At 34.2% G+C, this 23716-nt stretch overlaps 1 protein-coding gene across 1 annotated transcript in view; it reads right to left on the reverse strand.

Annotated features, from left to right (window-relative positions):
• The window catches only part of CDH8 (cadherin 8), a 300666-nt gene that overhangs the window by 37100 nt on the left and 239850 nt on the right, over positions 1-23716 (reverse strand). The window contains 2 exon segments of the mRNA XM_015587681.2: positions 9860-9977; positions 23289-23410. Coding sequence (XP_015443167.2) covers positions 9860-9977; positions 23289-23410 — 240 coding nt within the window.

The following is a 23716-nucleotide window of genomic DNA, read 5'->3' on the forward strand; positions in this document are numbered from 1 at the left end:
GTGTGTGTATGTGTGTGTGTGTGTGTGTGTGTGTGTGTATAACTGATATACATAATGTGTGTTTATGTCAATTTACTCCCCATCCCAAATAGTAAACTGTGTGTGTATGTAGAAACCTCTTAAATGTGAAGGACACACTTGTTACCATATGAACAACAGCAAGAATGGACATGAATATACTCAAAATACTAAGAATCACCTCATTAATTTCCTTTGGGGAATCAAGCAAAGGTTTCTAATCATAGAGTTTATGGATCTCTCCAAAATGTTTCATTGTACTTGTATTTTAAAAACATTTGTGGCCATTCTTTATTTTGCTTTTAAGTAAACTACTTCTGTATTCTGTATTCTGTTTTAACCTTGACAGACACCTCTACACATAACCGTGTTCTCATTTCTGCAAAACTTGATTCAAGGTCTTTTTTTTTTTGAAAGCTCTTTCTGGTAAATCAAAACTTAATCCAATAACTAAATATTTTTGTAAAACTCTTATATTTCCTTGTCTCCAGCCTGAGAAGATAAGCAAAGCTAGCGAATTCTGAACTGTTCAAACCATGTGTCGTATGTTTATTAAGTTCTTTTGGTGGGTGGAAATAATTATTTTTAATATGTCCAGAATTCTGCGTAAACATACTAAGAAAGAGACCCTATAATATTGTAGAAGCATACCTTTTAATAATACTATCCAATATTTTAATATGGATGAGATTTGGTACAAAAATTTCTAGTGTAACAATCACTTCCATATGCATATTTCTTTTGAAGGCTGATAAAGAAGATGAAGTGCACAGTGTATCGTGTAAGTTCCAGACACTGCCTTTGGCATTTATCCTACATTCTTTCATTTGTTCATCACAGCAATTTTGTTTTAACATTGTCAGACACAGTCTGCTATAGACAGTTAAAAGCCTTGTTGAAAGTCACATCTTCGTTAAGTCGCGAATGCGGGACTTGTCTGATTTTAAAGTTTGTGATATTCCTCCTAACACCACATGTTTGCACACTCAGTATATTAGAATAGATGGATCCTTATATTCCTAGCACTAACCCATTCATTTTTTAGGAGAGAAAACTGAAGTGCAGGGAAAAGTAAATCACAGTGTGACCTTGACAGAATTTGCAATGACCGCCTGGCCAAGTGAAAGCATGAAACTCAGAGGAGGATGATTGTGCTCAGCATACCAGGTGCAATATCACCTTTTTTCCAGAATGTCCTAAGATAAACAGCTTTCAGAAGGCTAAGAATAATATACTCAAGCAATAGAGGGAGAAAATTCTAGTAGGCAATCTACTAGGATGAGCGCAAAGGCAATGAGTAACCCAGAAAGGTCCAAGGACAGCAATTACTATCTTCCTCTACAAAGCGCACCAGCACATTCATTTTGGTGGCACCTTAGAGAACAGATAGAAAAGGAAATGGCTAGAAAAGGAGCTCAATGTCATGTCTAGAAATTAGTATCCCTTAGTTGCCGGGGACCCCCAGTAAACATTATACACTGAAAGTTAGCTAAAACCTGATCACTGACAGGTATCTGAACTAACTATGCATAGGAACTGGAAAAGGCATAAACTGCATATAATGAGATTTGAATCAAAATTATAATGGATTTTAATAAATCAGCCAAAAAAGAATCATCAGACCCGGCTCATTGGCAGTGCTACGGCACAAATTACAGTAATGTCTATGGATCACTGTGAATTTGGAAAGAGCTCACTAACAATGATTTGACCCTCTGCAACCAGGAACACATTGAACTGTGTGGGTCAGCATGGTTTGTCTAAGCTCAACATATCGAGGACACCAGTCTGAAACTCACATGAAGGATTAGCTGTCTGTGACTACAGATGTGTATCACCACCCTGGATCAGCCAAATGCTTTGTTAAGAAAGGAGTGATGGAATCTATGCAAACCTAACTCTGCTTTATGTAGAACCAGTTTTACAAGTTGGGGAAGGTCTAAGAGGTAACTTTGTTTATGACAGTATAGAAGATAGAATGTGTAATCATTCCTCCCTAAATCATAGTATTTTGTAGGCTAGCCTGTGAATTTCTCCACTGTATAACAAAATCCGTGTTAAATTATAACCTTCCTCTCCGAGAATTCAAATTAGTAGAAGACTGAGCCCTGAGGAGAACAAAAATACATTGTACATGAGGATAAAAACTGTCTATTTTATTCATTGCTTTATTTCCAATTTCCAGGGTACTGTCGGGCATGGCGGTAGATACTAAAAAAAAAAAAAAAAATAGGTATTGAATGAATAAATGAAGATGTGATCTGTTATTAATAACCTCAGAGGACAGTTGAGTCATGTGTCTGCCTTAGCAGGTATCACGCTGTCCTGTGCAACAAAGCAAAGAAAATCAACTTCACAGCAACTATTAAGCGCTCCCTTGCTTTGCTCAGATGAGAGGAACCTGTTATTATGAATGATTGGAAATTAGCTAGATAGAAGAGGAAGGCAGCAGAGGATGTGTATTCCAGACAGAAGGAAGAGAAGTGAGGGAGGTTAAAAAAAAAAAGCATCATTAGTTTTGCATGTTCAAGCCAAAGGTCGCATAAGGGTATACAAGATGATGAGATATAAGGGAGAGAGTGATGAAAATAAACTTGAGGAGCTAGACATCTACCATCATTAACTTTTTAAAATTACACCATCGCTATTTTTTAAAAAATATGTTTGAAGTTCTATTTTTAGCATCTACGATTTTTATAACCTGGGTATTAACTAAGAGCTCCTAGTTTCTATCATTCTATCAACCTTCAGATAGCCCATTTGCCAGTATATAGAGAGCTATATGTAATTGGATCTAGATACAGAAAACCTAACTCAATGGAAACCTACCACTTTTAGATATTCTTTATTTTTATTCTTTGATTCTGTTACAATAATAAGGTCTATATTCAAAGAACAACTTAAGTTACACAAATATTCTTTTTTCCCATTTTTCCTTTCCTTCTGCTTTACTCATGGTCAATGTTTAGAGATATGTTCCATCATTAGCCCCTCAGGTAAGGGGCTTGAATAGCATATCATTAGTTATCACTGAAGTGCTTTACTTTAGGTTCCTTATTATTGTTTTTGTTTGTTGCGTTTGGTGGATGAGACAGATTCAGAAGGCTCACACAATTGTAGAAGGAAAAGAAGAAGGAAACTATTATTTATTACCTTCAATTTACCAGACACTGAACTTAGCATATTTTTATTTTTTTACTTAAATTAATATTTCCTTATTCAAAATAACATAGGGGTATTATTTTTCATTTTACAGATAAAGATTCAATACTCTTCAGTTATTTGTGCAAGTTCTCACAGATCATAATCAGAATAACTAGCATTCGAATGTAAATATTCTTACCTATGAAGCCTGTGCTGTTCTATATTCCACAGGGTTCTCTTTTATCATTCATTCTAATTCATCCCAAGTAACTTTTTAAATGTTTACCTATGCATGTACCCCTTTATGTTTCCAAATTATTTCTCTGCCTTATCTATCCACAATAAACTGAAGGATCCCAAGCATATTGTGTGTGTTATTCAGGTCACATCCCTAAACAGGATGTCAAGTTTGCCTAATGTGTCTAGAAAGTGCTCAAATTAATTCAAAATGCAAACTTATGTGCAGAAAGGAGATAAAATGATTGTCAAATACATTTAATACTTTTTTAGAAAAGAAGAATTTGCATAGACTGACAGCTCATTTTGTTTCCACATTCCATTTTAATGTTTGTTTGTGCTTACCAAAGGACAGTCATATTTATGTGGCACCCACAAAATCCCAAGACCTATTTTTATGCTTCTAAATAGATACCAAATGAGTAAATAACATTATTTTTTAGTGGCACAAGCAACCAAATGGTCCGGAAAAGATTTGTTAAATAAAAAACATTTCTCCAAGTAATTCTTGATACTCCTCCTGAGGTTCGATTGATCCCTCATCCCAGTTTTTTTTTTTTTTTCCTCAATTTTGTTTTTGAAGCAAAAGGCTCAGAGAGCAAAAGTCTCAAAGAAAAGACTCTATGCCCTCAGGTATCTTTAAGATAACTAAGCATCTGACAATTTCTCTTTTGGTTTTTCTCTTCCAAAAATCCTCAGAATTAGAATACTCTGTAAGGAAGAGAAGTGATTGCCAGCCAATTGACAGAGAATCTATCAATCAATTCATCACTTTGAATAGCATATGGACAACTACACATGTAAGTCTATGCCATGTATCTAAATTATATCCCCGGGAGTCAGTAATCTCAGAACTAAAGTGTCTCCCATAATATACACTGAAAAATAGATGCTATGTCTGACCAGAGCGATGATGATTTTAGGATTTTCAATATTCACAAAGGAAATTCTTACTTTCTGATGGTACTCTTCTATTATGATTTTAAAAATAAAAACAAACAAAGATATGGAGTCTATACAGAAATAACAAGAGCTTTATAAAAACTACTTAAAGTAATGAAAATCTAGTTTTCTGAATCAAACCGTACAGTCATATGCAACTTGGAAAGTGGAAGTAAAAATCTGTTATCTATTTTTCTTAGCTTGCACATCGTCCTTAATTACAGTTTAGACGACAAAATGAAACATAAACGGCTTTTTATCAACGGAACATTGCTGGAAGCATAAACAATAAATTATGAATTACTGAAGCAGAAGCCTTTTCAGATCATGTATGCATAATGCTGTTATACATATTCGGGATTCCAGTTGGACCTCCTGTTTCATGCAAATTGAGCATTACTTTTTATGATTTAACGTTGAGGAAAAGTGCCATGCTTCATATGGGTAAGAGCTGACACCTTATATGTAAAGAACCTCTAGTCAATGTTTGGCGCTGTGTGCAGGGCTTTGGGAAAGTCCACTATGTAAGCTGAGTAGATAGGTCACCGTATTGGAAACACACACATATAGGTATTCATGATTGTACTCATACAAACACACAGTCGTCACGTGTTGTTTAGGTATGGTTGCCTGGGAAACCCACTGATAATGGATTTGCTGAGCTGAGGGAAGGAGGTTTTTGCGAAGGACGCTTGAGGAAAGAAATGCTATTTCAGAAACTCCTCTATCAGCTTCAAAGAAGCCTGGAATAATAGAACTTAAGAAGGCCCATGGTGGCCAGAAAGACAATTGGCTTATCAAAGTGGCCCTTTTTCTGTGCAGATCATCAGGAAGGCCTTTCAGGTCCAGTTTAGCCTGGATGGGGCACAGCTGGCTGAAGGTGAATGACAGAGGGACCCTGCCTACCTCAGTGCTTTCATCCTGAGTATAGGAGAGGCATGCATGAGGGCTCAGTCTGAGAGAAGATGGAGGAGAGAGGGTCACCTCTGACTGGCTTTTGGGATCAGGGAAATCCACTTCCATTTTCAGGCAGCAAATTTTAGTTTTGTGACAAGAGGAATCTGAGATAAAAGTTGACCTTATTCGAAAGAGCAAAGGAAGACTGTCCAATATTTCAATTTATGCAAAATCATTCCCACAGAGTATGTGTATTGGGCGGTTACCGGTGATTTAAAACAACCTGATATACAAGAATAGAAAGTCATCTTAAGTTGGAGGCTGGAGTTAGCCATGGTGTGGAGAAAGCTGAGTTTCATTTTTGCAAAAGAGAGAGGAAAAAAAAAAAGCCTTCATATTTAAAACCAGATCCAGAAATCCTGCATCTATGTGGCTGACAAGTATTTTCCTTTTTTTCCCCCATTTTCTTCTCCTCCTCTTTCTTTTTTATTTCCTTTTATCTTTCTCTTATAAAAACTCTTTGTACTGCAACACATTGCTAAGCAGATTTCTTGCAATGCAGTCTAGTGAGGATCAGGGTTTTCACAAGCACCAATGAGCCCACTTTCAGAATTAGTGTACCACATTCAAAAATCAATGGAGTTAAAGCTGCAAAGAGACCTGATTGAGAATGATAAGCCAGACGAGATGAAACGTAACATGGGAATCTAGGAAATAATGGATTCCTAAAACAAGGATCTTGTCTCATTTGCTGGTGAGTGATTTTCTATGTTCCAGACATTGTGCCAAGAGCTCTTTTGCTCTTTTGCTAAGAGCTAAGCCCCAGGTCACGCATACCCACCACAGCACCCCTCTGGGGTGAATAGCTATTGTTATCCTGCACTACAGAGGAGGAAACTGAGACGTAAAATAACCTACCTCTAGTCAGTGTTCTTACAAGTAATGCTTATAGGGGATAAAAAGACATAAAATCTATACTGCTTCCCCAATCAGTTGAAATGGAAACTCCACAAAACAAAGCATAAATTATAATCTAACAGGTAACCAACCATGTTATGGACATTGAGATAACCCAGGACACAGATAATTCAAAAGTTCCAATCATCATCTACATTATCCAAATCAATTACCACTATTATGCCTTCAGAGTGCGATTCTTGCCAATTGGATTTCAGTCCAAAAGGAGATAATAGGAAGGAAAAGAAATATTAGCATCATCAGGTACTCTGGTTCCCCTGCTGTCTTTTCTGAAGCCTAACCAAGCTGTAATTAAGGCCAAGTTCTCTACCTACTCTTTTCTTCTCACAGGCCCTCTTTAGGGAGCAGAGCTTTATGTTTTCCCACATTTCTCTATATACCTGATTCAAACACTTCAGTACAAATCATGAAGATTCTCATTTCACCAGACTACTTTGTGGCAAATCCAGTCCTATTTTTACCTACAATATACAGGGTAGAGAAGATCAGGTTTCTGTAGACCTCAAATTTCTGCAGGATATTTCTGTATCTGTAAAAGGTTCATTTATATTCTTGTTGTATTTATATCTGTCTTGTTATATTTAATTGTTGGGTATCTTCCATTTTCATGATTGGAAGGGACACCAATACTGAAATGTGGTCAGCAAAACTCAAACTCCTTTTGTTTATAAATTCACCCAACTAGAAGATGAAGAAAGCAATGTCTGGGCAATATAATTTAGAAAGTTCAAGGTGTTATGATTATTTGGTGTGCACATGTGATATAAATGACTCATTATATTTTTGGCTTTTTCTTTCACCTTTATCTATATTGAAGGCTGTCTTCCTATTCTGGCAGAAATATAATTCTCATATATTCAGAAAGAGAATTATATATGAAATCACTCTACTGTGTAAGAGACAAGAGACAGTTAATTTCTATCTCATTTTGTCTTTGATTTTGAATTAGTTGACTGAAAATTGCAGTAGGACCGATCTATACGAGAGAAGAGAAAGATCACAATAACTTTGTGTAGAAAGACACAGATGCAAGAAAACAGCAAATACTGAAACTATTTCCTTTAAAGTTCTAATTTATAAGAGGGGTCATCCACCCATCAATTATGAATTTAAATATATCGGCTATCTCAAAGATCTTAACCTTTATCTGGGAGAAAGGAATTTGAAAGTCATGATGCTCTCAGTGGAGAAACATCATTGACCATATTCTAAATATATTATACTATTTGAGTCCATCTAAGTTTTAAGCATAAAATATACCATAGTTTTAAAATAAATAATGTCTATCATTTGGATTTTCTTGGTTGTTTTTGTGTTCTCTCATCATTAATAATAAGGAATGAGTAACAGGCTCACAAATACCTATGTATCTACCTACATATCTATATATCTCCAACGTTTTAAATCTGATAACTCTTTCCATTTCTTTGTCTTTACATGTTAAAGACAAATTGCTTTTTGTATTTTCACAGAAACTATCCAGATGCCAAAAAAAAAAAAAAATAGTGGTCTATGAAGCAAAATTCATGAATTTCTAATACAGGAAAAAGAGAGATAGAGTATAAACTTGACATATCTATTCCAAAGACCTGTAGGTTCATGATTTATTCTATGGAGATAGTAAATATTTGGATCCTAAATTCATAATCACAGTGAACATATGCCCTAGTTTCCACAAGATAGTCCTGGTTTATAGTTTTTCCAGGCATAAATATAAATATGAATAGCAACCCCTTTCACTTTAAAAAATGTCCCAGTTGAAATAATAAATTATATGGTCATTCTTTGCAAAATGAATAGGTAAGTAATTTAAAATAAGTAATCAGAGCACAGAGTTCTCTTTCTATCTTGAGTAATTTTGTAATTTAGGCATCTTTTTTTTTTTTTTTGTCTCAATTATTTCTCACACACACATCCAAACCGATGAGGTAAATAAAAACTGTAACTTTCATTTTCTAGTTTCAGAATAAAACAGGTAGCCCATATTCCTTTACATATTCTATTACAGGGTTTATTGCAAAGTATAATGGGGCTAAAATATGCTTTCCTAAGTGTATAACCTTTTACTTTCTACTAGTTCCAAAAATTAGAGAAAATGCATGAAATTATTCACTGAAGAACTAAAATGTCCTCTTTAAAAAAACTGAAAGGCCATACCTATAACAGGCACACCTTGAAATTGCAAAACACACAGAAAATACCAAAAAGCTCAGAACCTTCTGGAAGGAAAAACATTTCTTCACAGAGAATTTTTAAATGTAGGACATATTATATGTAAAAATAATGACTGATACCTATTAGCACTAAGTAAGCTTGGACCACCACACTTATGCAGATTTTCAGCTCAGTTTGGGATTTTTGAGGGGGCTTTCATCTTAGCCACATTCATGTGACTTCAGTGAAAAAAGAAACCTTGGCAGTGTTAACTGAAAAACAAAGGCAATGCACTTGGAGTAGAGTTCCTAATTAGGTGAGGCTGACAAATGAGAACTCCATTATTGAAGAGAAAGAACAGGATTTTGTCTCCTTAGTGTTTATAACAGTGGAAGCCAGCTAACTGAATAATATCTGTATAACAACTTTCTCATTTTCTTTTCTGTGATGCATCCACTTTTATCAAAGCATCCCCAAAGAACTAAGTAGCATTATGTTAACAGGTAAGGCTATAATATATTTAACAAGAGCCATAAAATGTTATTTTATTTTATAAAGGAAGTTGTATCAAAATTCACTAACTCCTTGAAACAGAACATAGCAATAATCCAAAAAAAAGCCACGAGCCAAATTTTACTCTTCTAATTGAACATAGCTTTTAAATAGACCATTCAGAAATCTCAACAAATGCCTATAGTATAGCCAGAATGCAGCCTGAGACAATACATTTATTTTGCTAGAGACTTTAATATATCTGAACCAAAATAAACAGTTAAAAATCCTTGTTAAATAGACAGCAGCATAGAAAAATGTACAGACGAGATAAACTTTTTAAATAATGATCTATGACCTTCATATGTAATAGACAATAGTTAAGAGAAATGGTTAATTCAAACTTGGTTCTCAAGAAATAATGAAATGCATTAAATGTTCTCCATGAGTGAAAGGCTTAATAAAATCAGTTTGTATTAACTCCATAATAATACTGATAAGGAGTGTCCTTCAAGAAAAATTTTCTGATCTAATTGCTATTGTCAATGTTGGTTCAGGTTTACAACAAATACCTCGAATATGTACCCACAAACCAAGTAAAATTAAAATAGGCTTTCCCTAAAGACTTGGTAAACATTTAATTAAAATTTAACAACTGCAGAGTATAAGCCAGCTCCTCCTCTAACAGAAACCTCAGTATCTCAAAATTCCTGAAACTTTCACAAGGGTTAAATCTTACTGTTCATCGTATAAAGTCAGGTGAATGAGGTATGCCCTGGGATAAAATTAACTTTGTCATTAACAATTTTCTTATCTATTGTTTCAATGTTAGAAAGAGGAAGTGATGTAATTATCACGTCATTAAACTGATAAGCTGGGTTTCAACTGCTTGCGGGTGAACAAAACTTATTTTATTGACATTTTCAGTCATATTATGAACTCACATCCTACTTTCCAATTTACATTTTACCCTGTTTCACAATGCTAATGTATTTACCTTCATTTTTCTTGATGGTAAAGTTCGGATTGTTGACCATTTCTGGAAGAAGACTGTATAAGAAATAATGTCCATTTTTGGGATCATCTTTGTCCATGGCACTCACTGTCTGAATGACCTGTAACATAAAACTTGACATCAGCATTTCCGATGACATCAAAAGATTTGAAATGCCCTTTAAAGCTGAGTGACATCCCTTTTGGTCCAAGGAATCTTTTTTTTTCCAGTTTTCTAAGTTGTCATGATGGTTTGTGTCAATAAGGAGAAACATTCATTCCTTTAAAACCTCAGCTTTGATGAGCTGATGAAAATTAAAATCATTACCTTTCCGTCTATTTGATGTCTGGGGCTTGAAATAGCATATTTCAGGGTATTTAAGAATTCCACTGGGCAATTGTGGTTTTCTTTTCAGTTTGAGAGTATATGGGCATGTAGAATGAGATTTGGGGTTGTTATGGTGATTGTAGTGTGGCTTTTGAGAAGGTCTGGGAGGTAAAGGACTTAAATCTTGAATCCTCACGATTCCTCTTTAACTTTACTCATCAGATTGCACGTGTTTGCCAAATGGAATGTTCCTCAGCACAAACACCATTGCAACAAGCCTTTCCGAGCAGTTACATCTGTTCCCACCCAATAATGAATACTGTTTTTAAAACTAGGGGATAACACATGCAAACAATGCTTTGGAGTGTATCCTGAGATGAATAAATTATAGGGATTAGGAGAATTACCACTGTGCAGAGAGCTGTTTGGATAGATACACATAGTTGGAATCGGTGCCGGTTGAATGTGCTTATTTCATTTGCAAAGCTGCATTAACTTGGCGCTAAGTTATTTCTTCGGATGTCAGAGAATTAGTCTAATAATTCATATTTATGATTCTGTGATATTAATCACTTCAATATGAAACACCGGGCAACAGCTAATGTAGAAAAAAGTATAGCTTATACTTCTATTATAAATAACTACAACATAATTTCTACAACAATTTCCTATCAAGCATGACAGTCAAGGTGATATCAAATATACCATAAAAAATTACCAGGGAAATGCTCTCATGTTTATGAAATTTAGAGAATGTAACGATGATGCCTAATATCTCATGTCTATTTGAACAAGTATGTCCCATTCAACTTTGGCAATTTCATTAAATAGAAAAAAAAAAAGGATCACTTCTTTGTAAGAAAGCAGCAATATTGCTTTCTAACTTAGCACCTAAACAAGCATGAGAACTATAATTTCAGAATACTTTAACACCTGTGGAGAGTCGCATTGTGTCACCCACATGCTATATGACAAGTAGTATATTAAGGTTATTTGAGGCATAAATGAAATAATTTCTCTGTTCTATTTCTCTGTTTTAAACATTGAACATATCTTTCTCTGTAGATGTTTTACTTTTATGAAGGACCTTATGAAATGTCTTAAATTTGTACTTAGCTTGAGTAACAATATAACAAAAAATAGCACAAAATATAACTCATGGTTAAGACAAAGGTAGTCATTAAGGTGATGGACTCTGAAATAAAGTTGCCTTGATAGAAGTCAGAATTTCATCCTTTACTCATGGAGTGACATTGAGGAAGTCACTGAACTGACATTCAGTTTCCTTTCATTCCTAAATTGCAAATAAAAAGAGTACTTTTCTCATAGGGTTGCCTTGATTATTGATGTAAGTTCGTGTCTGTGTCAATATAGCGTTCGGTTTGTAGTAAATGCTCAATGAATGTTAGTCATCATCGTTAGTATTTTTTTTAATTAGGATAGCTATCATTTATTTATGACCTAGCACAATAAATGTAATGACTTTAACATTACAGAAATAGGGACCTGACCTCAGCAGATTTGATGAAAATGTTATTATAATTATTATATCTAAACACCTAGTAGCTTTACCTTGACATTAAGTGCAGAGAGATGCCCTAGGGTTCCAGTTTTATAAAAATGAAAAAATAAAAATACCAGAGATTGCTGTGAAACACAGATAACACTTTTGTGGACAGCCTACATGTACACATATTTAACAGGAGAATTCGATAAGACCCTTTTTAAAGAAAATTGTAAAGAATAGAAGTGGAAGAAGTTCCTCGTGAGCAGGTGCAGCATACTCTTCTTTCTCTACCAAATTTTGCTTCAAAAGGACTTCAATTCCCAGGTGCACCTGTTGAAGAAGTAACTCCTAAAGTGTGGGAGCATATGTGAAGAATAAGGACAAATGAAGAGGATTTCTCGGTATTTTGTGGTGAAAATCATTCATAACTAAACACGTCCTTACAGTATATTTAGTGGAGAGAGCGCCTCTAAGTAATAGCATTCCTAATATTTCTAAGTAATCTATGTGAAAAAGATTCCTGCATCCTGGTGAGTGCTTTTCCATGAGCCATTTGATTAGTTAAGACATAACAACCCAAACAAAAGATGTAATAATTTAGCTTACCTGAAGTAAGGGAGAATAGTTACCTGTCATACCACATTTAAGAAGTCTGTTTTAAACATTACACCTGCAATGAACATGTTTTTTTTCTCTCCGTCATTTATTTAAGCCAGTATTAATTCTGTTAGACATTTAACTTTTTAAGCCTACTCAACTAGGAAGTCTCAGGATAGGGCCTAGAAATTTGCATTTTAAACGGTCTTCTAGGTGAGTTTGATGTATGCTTAAGTCTGAGAACAACTGTTTTGAGCCAAGGGAGAAGATTGGTGTTCACAGCTTCCTCGTTATTATTTGTTAGGAAAATTTGTACTGTCAATCTCATATCATGCTCAGTGTGTGATGACGTGTTGAGGAAAAAGTAATGAAATGATAAATCTTTAAATCAACTTCTAAATATCCCATGAACTAGTTATGGTTAAGGCTTTGATTTAAACCATTTTTGACACTTCATTTTATTTTAGTGCAGATGGCCACTGCCTGGTCATTTTATCTAAAAGTAGATGCCCAATAGATCATTTGAAGGACTTTATGCTATTAAAATGCATTAAGATACCCATATTAAAAAGGCTGAAGCTTTCATTGATGTAATAACATCTGAACGCACTTAGCTTTAATCAATAGAAGAAAAAGAACAGATTTATTCGAGGAAGTGCTCCTCCACGCAAGCAGATTTTAGAGGCACACTGAGTAGATGGCAAATGAAAACCGCAAATATTTCCCACTGTGAGCTACTATGACAGCAATTAATTTTTAAGTAATTGGACAACGATTTTATGGAGATTATATAAAAATTTCTGGAGAGTTCACTTAGGAGATATATATAGTATGTAGATAAAATGTTTTCTTTTATGCAAATAAAGTTAGGATACAATTGAAAAATCTAATCTTTAACAATTTATTGTGGATTAATGAATGTAAAGGGAGGCTGAAAGCTGATATACATCTCTATCAGAAAAACAAAGCATATCTGGATTTTGGAATAAAGAAATGAATTTCAGCGCCATGCTTGGATTTCTATGGGAGCAGACTGTTTTATTTCTTGAAACTACTGATTTGAAATAACCTTTCTAAGACGTCAAACTAAAAAAAAATTGAAAATTGTGGGGCCATATCATAAATTCTGACTGCTTTAAAAAAATGTTCATTGTTTATCAATAACACTAAACCAAAGGTAGATCATTTTATTAGAATTTATTAAACTTTATTTTAAACTATTTTATTTTAACTCAAAAATATTTAATAGAAGTAGACTATCACTATCTTTAGTAAATGTTTAAAATACAAGCAGAAAAAAATCAAACAAACAAATAAACAAATGCAAGCAGCCAGCAAACAAATACATTTCTGATGATCTGATCTGTTAACAACCATAAAACTACCATGGAATCTATTAGAATATCCCCTATGAGTTCCTGTCTGTTATTCATTGATTTGTTTTTAGGTGATGAGTTGGTGTTTTGTTTTTTGTGTGTGTTTTTTTTTTTCTCTCTCACTGCTATTTAAACAATGTCTGGCACATGGTGGTTATTTAATAAGTATTGTCTAAATAAAAAAAAAGATTAATAAATAAACTGTTAGGCATGTTTTAAATATCACTAATTCTTACATAACCTTGGGAGGTAGGTATGAAGAGACTTATCAGAACCCTAGGACATCAAAGGGATTATACATCACATCTACTGCTAAATATATTTGATAACAAACTCCCAGCATCCTCCTGCCCCAATGTCAGGATGCCTCCAAATCTTGTTCACAGCTATACCTTCCGTACATGTATTTTAGTTAAATTGGGCCTTAGGCCTTCAATATTTTAGAGAGTGCATAAAAATGAACTCTGTCATTTTTGCTGCTCATGTACTTTGTTTTATGGGTATAAAGGTTTCCTCCTGATTCTGACTGTTGGCATAGCCAACGGAGGTTTAGAAATCATAGTTCTTTCTGCGTGTAGGCAAGATGAGAGAGGACTAATTGGTTCTAACTTTTGGAATGTTTTCCAAGGCTTCTGGAATATACATCCATTCTCCAGAAACACTCAGCAATGATAGCCAAGATGATATCTGCAATCACACCATCACTTTCTCAGGTAAAAGTTACTTTTCTCTTTCTTGGCAAATCTCTCTGTAGTGACGTGAATCGGGAAGTGTGGGAAAGGGGGTGAATGAGAGGAGAGGAAGTCAAAGGCGGTGCAGAAAGGACAGCAATGGTTTTTGGTTTTCTATTCATTCTTCTGCCATTATTTCCAGTTTATTTCTGATTATCAATGTTAGCTTTCCTGAAATACTAACTTCTGTTTCTTAGAGTAGTAGTTTTAAATTTGGGAAAGGAAATAAATGATCCAAGAATGAGCATCATAATATTCCAACCTCTCAACTTGAAAGTAAACTTGAAACAGAGACTAAAGGGATATTAATCGGAAGGGAGGGGGTTGAAGGATGGGTCAAAAGGGGAAGGGGAATATAGCCAATAATACTGTGATAAGTTTATATGGTGACAGAGCATTACTAGAATTAGTGATGTTATCACACTGTAAGGTATAAACACATCAAATCACTATATTTTGTACCTGATAATATAATCAGTATAAGATTGCATACCAACTATACTTAAATTAAAAAAAATAATGATAAAAAAGAAAGTAATATTGTATAAATTATTTATCTTTAAACATATATGATGGGAAAACCCATAGTTTTCATCAGATTATCAAGGGTGTCCATAACTGAAGGAAGCAAAATAAAATAGGTTAAGAACCATTCTTTGAAAAAGGGGTTTAGGGAAATAAAAATTATGCATATAAGAGAAACCAAGTTATAGCAATGATGACAAATTGAAAAAAGAGAAAATATAGGGATTTGAGAAATTATGTTAAAATCAATACAATAACCTAATTATCCTCAATTATTTAAAAATTGTATCATATAGTTCAAATATAAACACCATTTATATCCATTTAATGAGTAGTTCTTGGATATTTTTAATAATTTGCATGGCAATCCACTCTCTACCAAGACTTCCTTTCTTACCCAGAGTGTTTTCCCATGTCACATATTTTTGCATGAATACATCCTTGTTTTTAAAAAGCATTAGGTGGCTATTCAGAGCATATACCTTAGGAGTCTGACCTATGGAAAATACAACAGGAAAATGTAGATTAGATTTTATTTGTCCGTTTTAAACACTTAGTGAAGTCCTCAGTCCTCTGGATAGATATTTGGGACCTATACTTCATAAACTCACTGTAGCACTTCCAACATTTTCTAAGGTTTCAGTCTTTCTCACTTCCCTTTCCACGACTGAAACTAAATTGAGGTAAAATGATACATAGAAAGGACTACTGAAAAGTATGTTTACACAAAGTTTAGACTTTTTAGTTCTTCCTGACTCATTTTCTTTTGCTGGACTCTGCATGTCTTATGTATGTTTTGTACACTTCTGAAATGATCAATATTTTAAAAAATCACTCTATTACTTGCTTTGCTCTGAACTTCTCATGAGTAGGATAAATCAACTGTTTTTAACATAGTTTGAAAGTCTCAACTCTCTTTTTACTGTTCTCTCCATCTTCCACTATATTATTTCAGAGGAATATTTCCTGATGTCTCCTTAACATTATACACATTACTACCTAAGCTGGAAATGTCTCCTATCACTTATCCTCCTGAAACAAAATTTTCCCAGTGGGGTTCCACTAGTTCTATAGTTTTCTCTGAAGGAAATCTGCAAGATTTTATAATCAACTCTGTTGGATAAATGCCAAACACCATATAGCCCTTTGGTGATTCATATGTATTTATAAATGCAAGGGAATCAAACAGTTGAACAAAACCAACAGAAGATGATATTATTTAACTTTGGTTAAGTCAGTGGTTCCCATCATTATATAGATCACACGCACACACACACACACACACACACACACACACACACACACACACACACACACAACACTATATATTGACATGTTATACCCAACACGTGTTTGCCAGACACTCAATTTAAGAAATGTTATCCTCCAAAATTCCATATAAGTTGTAAAGATCTGGAAGCCTTCTTCAATCGCAACCTCTTTGGGAAGGTGTTGTGTCTATACAGCTTGTTGGTTATAGCACTGTTTCCATTTGGTTCTCTGTCCTTCCAATAATATGTCATCTCTTCTTTGTACCAGGTCTTACTCAATTTATGTCACTAGCCCAAAGCCTAATTCCTTTTACTATCAATTTTACTTTCTTCAAAAAGGTATGTTCATCAACATGGCTTCCATGAACAACTGGAAACACACATACATGTGTGCTCACCTCGCTTCCATCCTAAATTTTTATTCAGTAACTTACAGGTTGAAAATAAAATAAAGAGAAGACATCGGTCTGCAACGGCCTAAGATTTTTAAACAATCCTTTGCACCATTTTCTTTGCAGATCATCAATCTCACTCACGTTAGGGGCCAGAATAAACCACGTGGAATTTAGAATCACACAAGAGGTTCAGCCACTGCATACAGAGGCTGCAAGCATGACTTTAGAAAAAGATTTAAACAGTATGTATTCCTGAAAGCTGATTCCAGTGTATTTGAAAAAAGTAATTATATTAACCTACCAATTCATGTGGAGAGGAATGAAGTAGAAACCCTTCCTTCATCCTTGACAAATAAAACACTTGTAAATATTTTACAAAAAAAAAAAAACCATTTTGTGAGAAAATGTTTTACAGGAAAAGATTTATTCCAATACAGGAAAATAGATTGTCCTGTTATATTAACCCATTTTGGGATTATTTATAGTGTTCTGTGCCAGATAAAACCTCATAAATATATAACAATAACAACAACAATAAACACAACAAAACATACTAATAAAATATATTTTGCTTAGACTATGAAATTAGTTAAAATAGATAACTATAATTAATTATAATTATTTATGAGCAACTGATATTGAGGTAGATATCCCTAAATTATGAGTTTAAACTAGCAGAGAATGAGGCCCAAAGTCAGGAAACTAATAAATTGTAGAGCTATGACTCGCATTTTAATGGTTCTAGTTTTAAACTCTTCCACGATAATGTTCACTTATGCTTTTCCTTCTGTCAAAATTGTCCTCTAACAGCCATACCTCTCCTAATGACTCTTGAAATATGTTTTGTTACATATGATCTTCTCAAATATTGTTTTATGCATTCCACTAATTTACTATCTCCTTAGTCCACCCAAAATAAAATGAAAATAGTCCTTTATGCATTTTGTTGAGGCCCTCAATTTAACGCATTTTAAAATCAATCCTGTCTCCCTCATGTGTATACAGATAGATCTTGGAAGATGCCTGCCAGCATGAAAGTTAAAATTAAATCTCCTGTATTTATTATTTCATGAGTGCTATAAAATGTCACAATTGCATTTCATTGTTTCACATTTATTATAAAAAGACCAACAGAAACTAAAAAAGTAAATAAAATGAAGTGCAAACTCATTCATTGCTGGTGTTTATCAAGAGATCATTATCTTTACTTTTCTTATTAAGCTTTATTTCTTTTCACTTAAGGTTTCAAGGAATGCTTTTGAATAAAGTGTGTTACTGGTCACAGGAGTTATTTTGTTCTTTTGAAAAATGCTCACTCTTGATCGAATCTTATTTTTATTACTATTTTTCTATGAAGTGTGTCGGAATTTCAAAGTCTGCTTCCTTAGGAAGCACTGTGAGATTCTAAAAAGTGCAGAGACTTGGGCACTTGCAAGAACAGACTTCAAAACCCATCTTTGCCACTCTTCATGGCCTCAGGTAAACCCTTCCTTACTCCTTTTCAGCCTCAGCTCCACATCTGCAAAATGTGGTTGTAACACCAAACTCTCAGATCAGTGATGATTATATGTTAGATATCTGTATGTATTATTTCTTTCATGTAAGCATGCAGCTTTTGCAATCACTTCCCTCCAACTCCACTGCCACCAACTTAGACCAGGCTACCGTTACTTTTAAACTTACAGTCTTCTTAATGTTCTTTCTGCTTAATCGTGGGTGCATGTGCCCATGTAGATTATATTCAAACATAGAACTTTTTTTGTCCAATCTCACTCTTGCTTATTACATTCTTATTATTATATTTATTATGCTTAGCCACAGCTGTCTTCAATTCTTCAAAGAAACCAAGGTCTTTCTCCCTTCAGGTTCTTTGCACAAGCTTATCCTGCTGGCTAGAAGGTTCTGGCTTCCACTTCTCATTTTTTTTTTTTCCAGTTTCAGACTAAATTATACCAATTTAAAAAGTAACTTTATCTGATAACATTATATAAAATAGATCTTTGCTTTTTCTTTGTTTTCCCCTGACTCGTTGCATTTATGTTTTCTTTAACCCAGTTTTCAAAATTTAAATATTTATTCATTCAATTTTTTTAAATTCCTCTTTCTCATTAAGTTTCATTAGAGAGAATACTTTCTTGTCCTTTTCATAGTGTTTCTGCAGGTCATATTACAATATTTATCATCTTGTAGATGTGCAATAAATATTGTTCAATATATAAATGAATGATTTTTCATTTAAAGAGGTTAGCTTGTGCACTGTATGTCTGTGAGTAGAATAAGTTGTTTCCATGGTAATATCTGAGAAACTAATTATTGAAATATTTGTCACTGCTGAATGAAATGAATTACAACCTTGATTTAAATTTGTTTGTGAATATCCATTATATGTAAAGCATCAGCTAGATATGTACCTAGAAATATAGGCTATTAACTTTTTTTTTTTTTGACCTATAATATAGCAAACTTTATATGCTGTAGTATTGGTCAGGGAAAGAAGGGATTAAAAGAGGCAAACCAAAGTATTTTTTTTTAAATCTAGACACAATTAACTTGATGCCAAGTAGTATATCTCAACTTCTATAGATGGTAATAAAGCTTAAATTATCCTCTACTAGGTTTATTTACAGTAACAGCTCCTTCCTGGAGGAAGAAGAGCCGAAGCAGTCTGTCACCTAACTCATTCTCAAATAATAAATATTCTGAGACTAAACAGGAGACCTTGACTCAACACCTAGAAATACAACATTTAGTCCTTGAGTAAATGAACCATCTGGAGCAAATTATCTCAAGTCTGTATGTATGGTGAACAAGAGGCCAAATCTGAAATAAAATTCTAGAAAGATCTTATGAAGGGGATAAGATGTAGAAGAGAATTATAGAAGGACCTCTGGCCAAGACTGGTCCCTGAAGTTCTCTATTTCTCTTTCACATTTGACTCTGAGTATGGCGGTATCAGGCACAATGAAGGAGATACTGGTTTCTCCACATCTGTTCCTCCACCCCTCCAGCTAGATTACCGTTCTCTTCAGACAGAATTTGAGTTATCCCCAGCTGACTCCTTTACAGCACTTGAAATGTCCTTTTTAGAGATGTTTCCTGTCTCTGGTGGAACGTGACCTACATTAAGAGGTCTTTTCATTAAGATAGCTCCATTTCCCTTATCTCCTTGGCCTCCTTTCTGCCTACAGAATTTGAGAAATTTCCTTGTAATTTTATCATTTATTATTATTATTATTATTATTATTAAAAACTCTCTGAAGAATAAAAGACTGATGTTTAGGGCATTGTTTGCCACTAAATCCCCAGGACCGAGCCAAGCACTGGAACACAGTTTGCATTCAATAAATATTTACTAACTGATTAGTAAGTTTATCAAGTCAAAATGTATAACTGACCAAAACCGACCATCCTATTAGACATATGAACTGTTAGTCATAGGTTTTGCATTCTAATCTTGAGATCCTCAGTCCACACTCTCATTTCTGCCTTGGCCATTAGAGAGGCATAAGTGGAGAGGATCTTTTTCTTCTTCCTGTTAGACTGAGGGCCAAGTAATCTGCAGTTACCTCTATCATGCCATCATAGAGTTAGGGACTAAAAACATACATTATCTTCTATCTTTTGACTTAAAATAAATTACCTATAACTACTGGAAATAAAAAAGTAACTAGTAATCAGAATATATATTAACATTTACTTATGTAATGGAGGGATTATTTAAAAGGATTCTAATCAAAAGGGATTCACATTGATTTTGTATAATAAACTGTGAACTATTTCTCTGTGTCATGGGTGGCTATTACTCTCTTAAGGAAACAAATTTAATTTAAATGTCATCTTTCACTTTAGAATCATGAGAAGGTAGTAGGAGCAATTATGATTTGCAATTCTACTTTCAAAGTGCCAGTTTTATCATAGACGTATCATAAACTGGGGAGATCTGTATTAGAGAAAAGTGGCCTCTTCTCTCTCTGTCTCTCTCTTTGACTTTTTATTTAAATGAGTTTAATACAGTGGAAAAGAGTCAAGCACAATAGAATTATCTGTCACTGACATTGGTTTCCATTTTGTGAGATGTTTTAAAAACCTCTTTACAAAGGCTCTCTCAGTCCAGAAGTTTTCAGACTAGGTTTTCTTAATGGCTTGCCCTTGATCACAGCTAATAATCACCAGCTGCGCCATCTCCTAAGACACTGACCCCCGTAATCCATACCTTCCAGCCAAACCAGACAATTCCAAGTCACCTGCACTTCTTTCTCGGAGGCTGTTGTAGAGCAGACTTTAACTATTGAAAACTATTGAGTGACTATGACTTTAGTGCTAATTCAGTTTTTGACATTTGTCTCTCATGAGTGTGTGATCATCTGATAATGAATATTCTAATTTCTAAGTGAGTCGATGGTTTGTGTGGTATTAGGAAAGACAATTAAAAGTGTATCTCTGCTGAACTTATATGAGTGAATACTAGTATAGGTAACAAAGATGAATTTTGGAAAACATTAAATATAAAAATGAGATACTGAAGCCATTAAATGTGACCTAGGAATGATGTAATGAATCAGATATGAGTTCTGACTAGCACAAAGGAATCAGAGAATTCAGGAGTTGTTTGAATGACTGCATGTGTATAAACCAGTCAGCCATATGTCCAAAATTTATGCTGAACAGCCAAAGATCTGATCTCTACATGTAAAAATGAACTCTAACAAACGTGCCTAAACAGATTCATTTGAGGATAATCTAGTGCATTGGACACACACACAACATACACATTTCTTCACAGGAGTCATTAATTTTGATTTGCAAAAATCATAAAACAAAGAATCAACTTTTCTTTTTTATTTTGATCTTCCATTGGAAAGATGATGAAACAATGCATTTTTTTTTTTTCTGAGGATAAGTACTGCTGAGGAATCATTAAAACCTTGCAAACAGTCAAAATCCACCGGGTAGAACTCCAAATTTCGGGAGTTTCAAAGGCATGCATGTCAATATCATGAGCGAAGCCACTGTTGAACTTTTGAAATATCAGTGCCATTGACTCTCTAAACTTGTGTGATGAGCTTTGCATGAACAATGGAGTTTTATTTAAATTATAATGCATTTGACAGATTCTGTATGATTGAAAGCAGCTGGCTTACAAGTCTGTGATTGGCTACATTACCCCAGCAACGATCTGGCTCACATAACCATATCCTTAAAACTGACCTGCATATATTTTATATATTTTGATTGAACTGTCTCTGCCAACTCAATCCATCAACTTAGCTAAATGATATTTACTGCCATATATATAGCATATACATATGGCATACATACATATAGATACATACACACTCCATCCTTAAAGGACCACAAATGAAAATGGTCTAAACATGATAGTTAGAGGGCATTTCCACATGGTAAAAAATTAAGAAACATTTGAACTAATGTTAGAATGTTAAAAAAAAAAAGAGTATATCACTGAAAGGCTAATGCTTTGGTTATAACAATATTTATGATGTTTAGGTTTTCTGAAATTAATCAGTTTTATTATTACAATTTTAGTTTTGCTCTGTGCATGTGTGTGTCTTACTTTGGTACATGGAAACAATACTAATCCTTCAGATATATGAGAATAGTCTAGAGGAAAATGTCCACTGTTTTATAGGACGGTAACACATGGACATTTTTGTAATAATTAAAAGTATAGAGCTACAATGCTATTTCTTTTTTTAGGTGGAAAAAGATCTGACTCTTGTCAGGTAAACTGCTCAGCAAATAGTAAGTTTAATTCCTAACACCCACATGAGGCACAAGAATAGTTGGATTAACAACTCCAGTGTCATGCTGTCAGCTGCTGTTTATTTAAATTAAAATGTCACCATCCAGAAATAAATTAGGAAGTCGAAAAACGATAAATTTCTTAAACATACAGTACTTTGGCACCTTGTTAAAATAAATCTATTACATTTGTGGTTTTTAGAATTTTACATAGACTATTTCCATTTTGACATTCAGAGTATAGCAGGTTTTGTTTTTGTTTTTATACTTCTTTCTTATAACTCTCTTCCTCCTCCCTCCCGCACCACTTCCTTCCTCTGTCTCTCCTTTCTTCCTTCCTTCTTCTTTTTTTTCTCTCCACCCCTCCCCCCTCCGTCTTCATTATCCCTATTTATGCTATATGAGACAGGTAGAAAATATGCCATCAATACACAATTATCAGATGCTACACTTGCATGTGTAAAACATGTTGTTTACCTTATATTTACCTAAATTATCTACATTTTTACAGATTTCAAAATTCACTTCCTACAACTTCCTACAACTAGTCATCCTGGGTTCCACTATTATGTGTTATTCCTATGTTTGTTGTGAAACGAGCATGCCCTCCCTACAAGCTTTTCCCTCGCTTCCTGTCATTTGAAGGTTAAATTTTTGTCCCCATCACTCTAATACCTCCCCGAGATATTTTAAGATAGTTATTTGGCTCTGGGCTCACAGCACAGCAGGCTATTCCACTTCAGGAGCCAATTTGGTCACAAGTAGGAAGAAAATTAACATCTCAGAAAGAAAAATACTCCTTCTCTGTTCCCATTTGGATGTTTCTTGCCTGTGACTTTGTAGATCATAAATGATGCAAATGCACACTATAAGGCAGGTTAATCAAATATGAGACAGTTGTATACAAACATATCAGCATTAACAACATGGAGATATTTACTTGGCCGGGTTTTCCATTTTCACATAAAAATGCCTCATATTCGGATGCGAATTCAGGGGCGTTGTCATTGACATCCAGCACTTTTATAGCAACAGGTACTCGTGATATCTGACTGTGGTTCCCTATGGGAAGGAAAAAATAACATCAGCATGGAGGGTATTTCATTTTTAACGTGCAACTCAACTTTCTTCTTGAAAGCATGTGTGTCTGTTTCAACTTCCCTTAATTGGGGTGTTTTCAACGTGGTGATTATAAAATCTGACCACTCAATGAGGAAAAATATCAAGTGCTTAACTGCTTAGCTTGATAAAGACCACCTCTGAATAATTAAAAGAAGTTTCCTTGATGAAGAAAACTTCATTTGATTGATAAAGTCCATTATACAAAAGAAAAAAATGCTGTATGCAACAAAGTTTTATCACTTTGTT

The sequence above is a fragment of the Pteropus alecto genome, unplaced genomic scaffold, assembly GCF_000325575.1.
Source record: "Pteropus alecto unplaced genomic scaffold, ASM32557v1 scaffold42, whole genome shotgun sequence".
Taxonomy (NCBI): domain Eukaryota; kingdom Metazoa; phylum Chordata; class Mammalia; order Chiroptera; family Pteropodidae; genus Pteropus; species Pteropus alecto.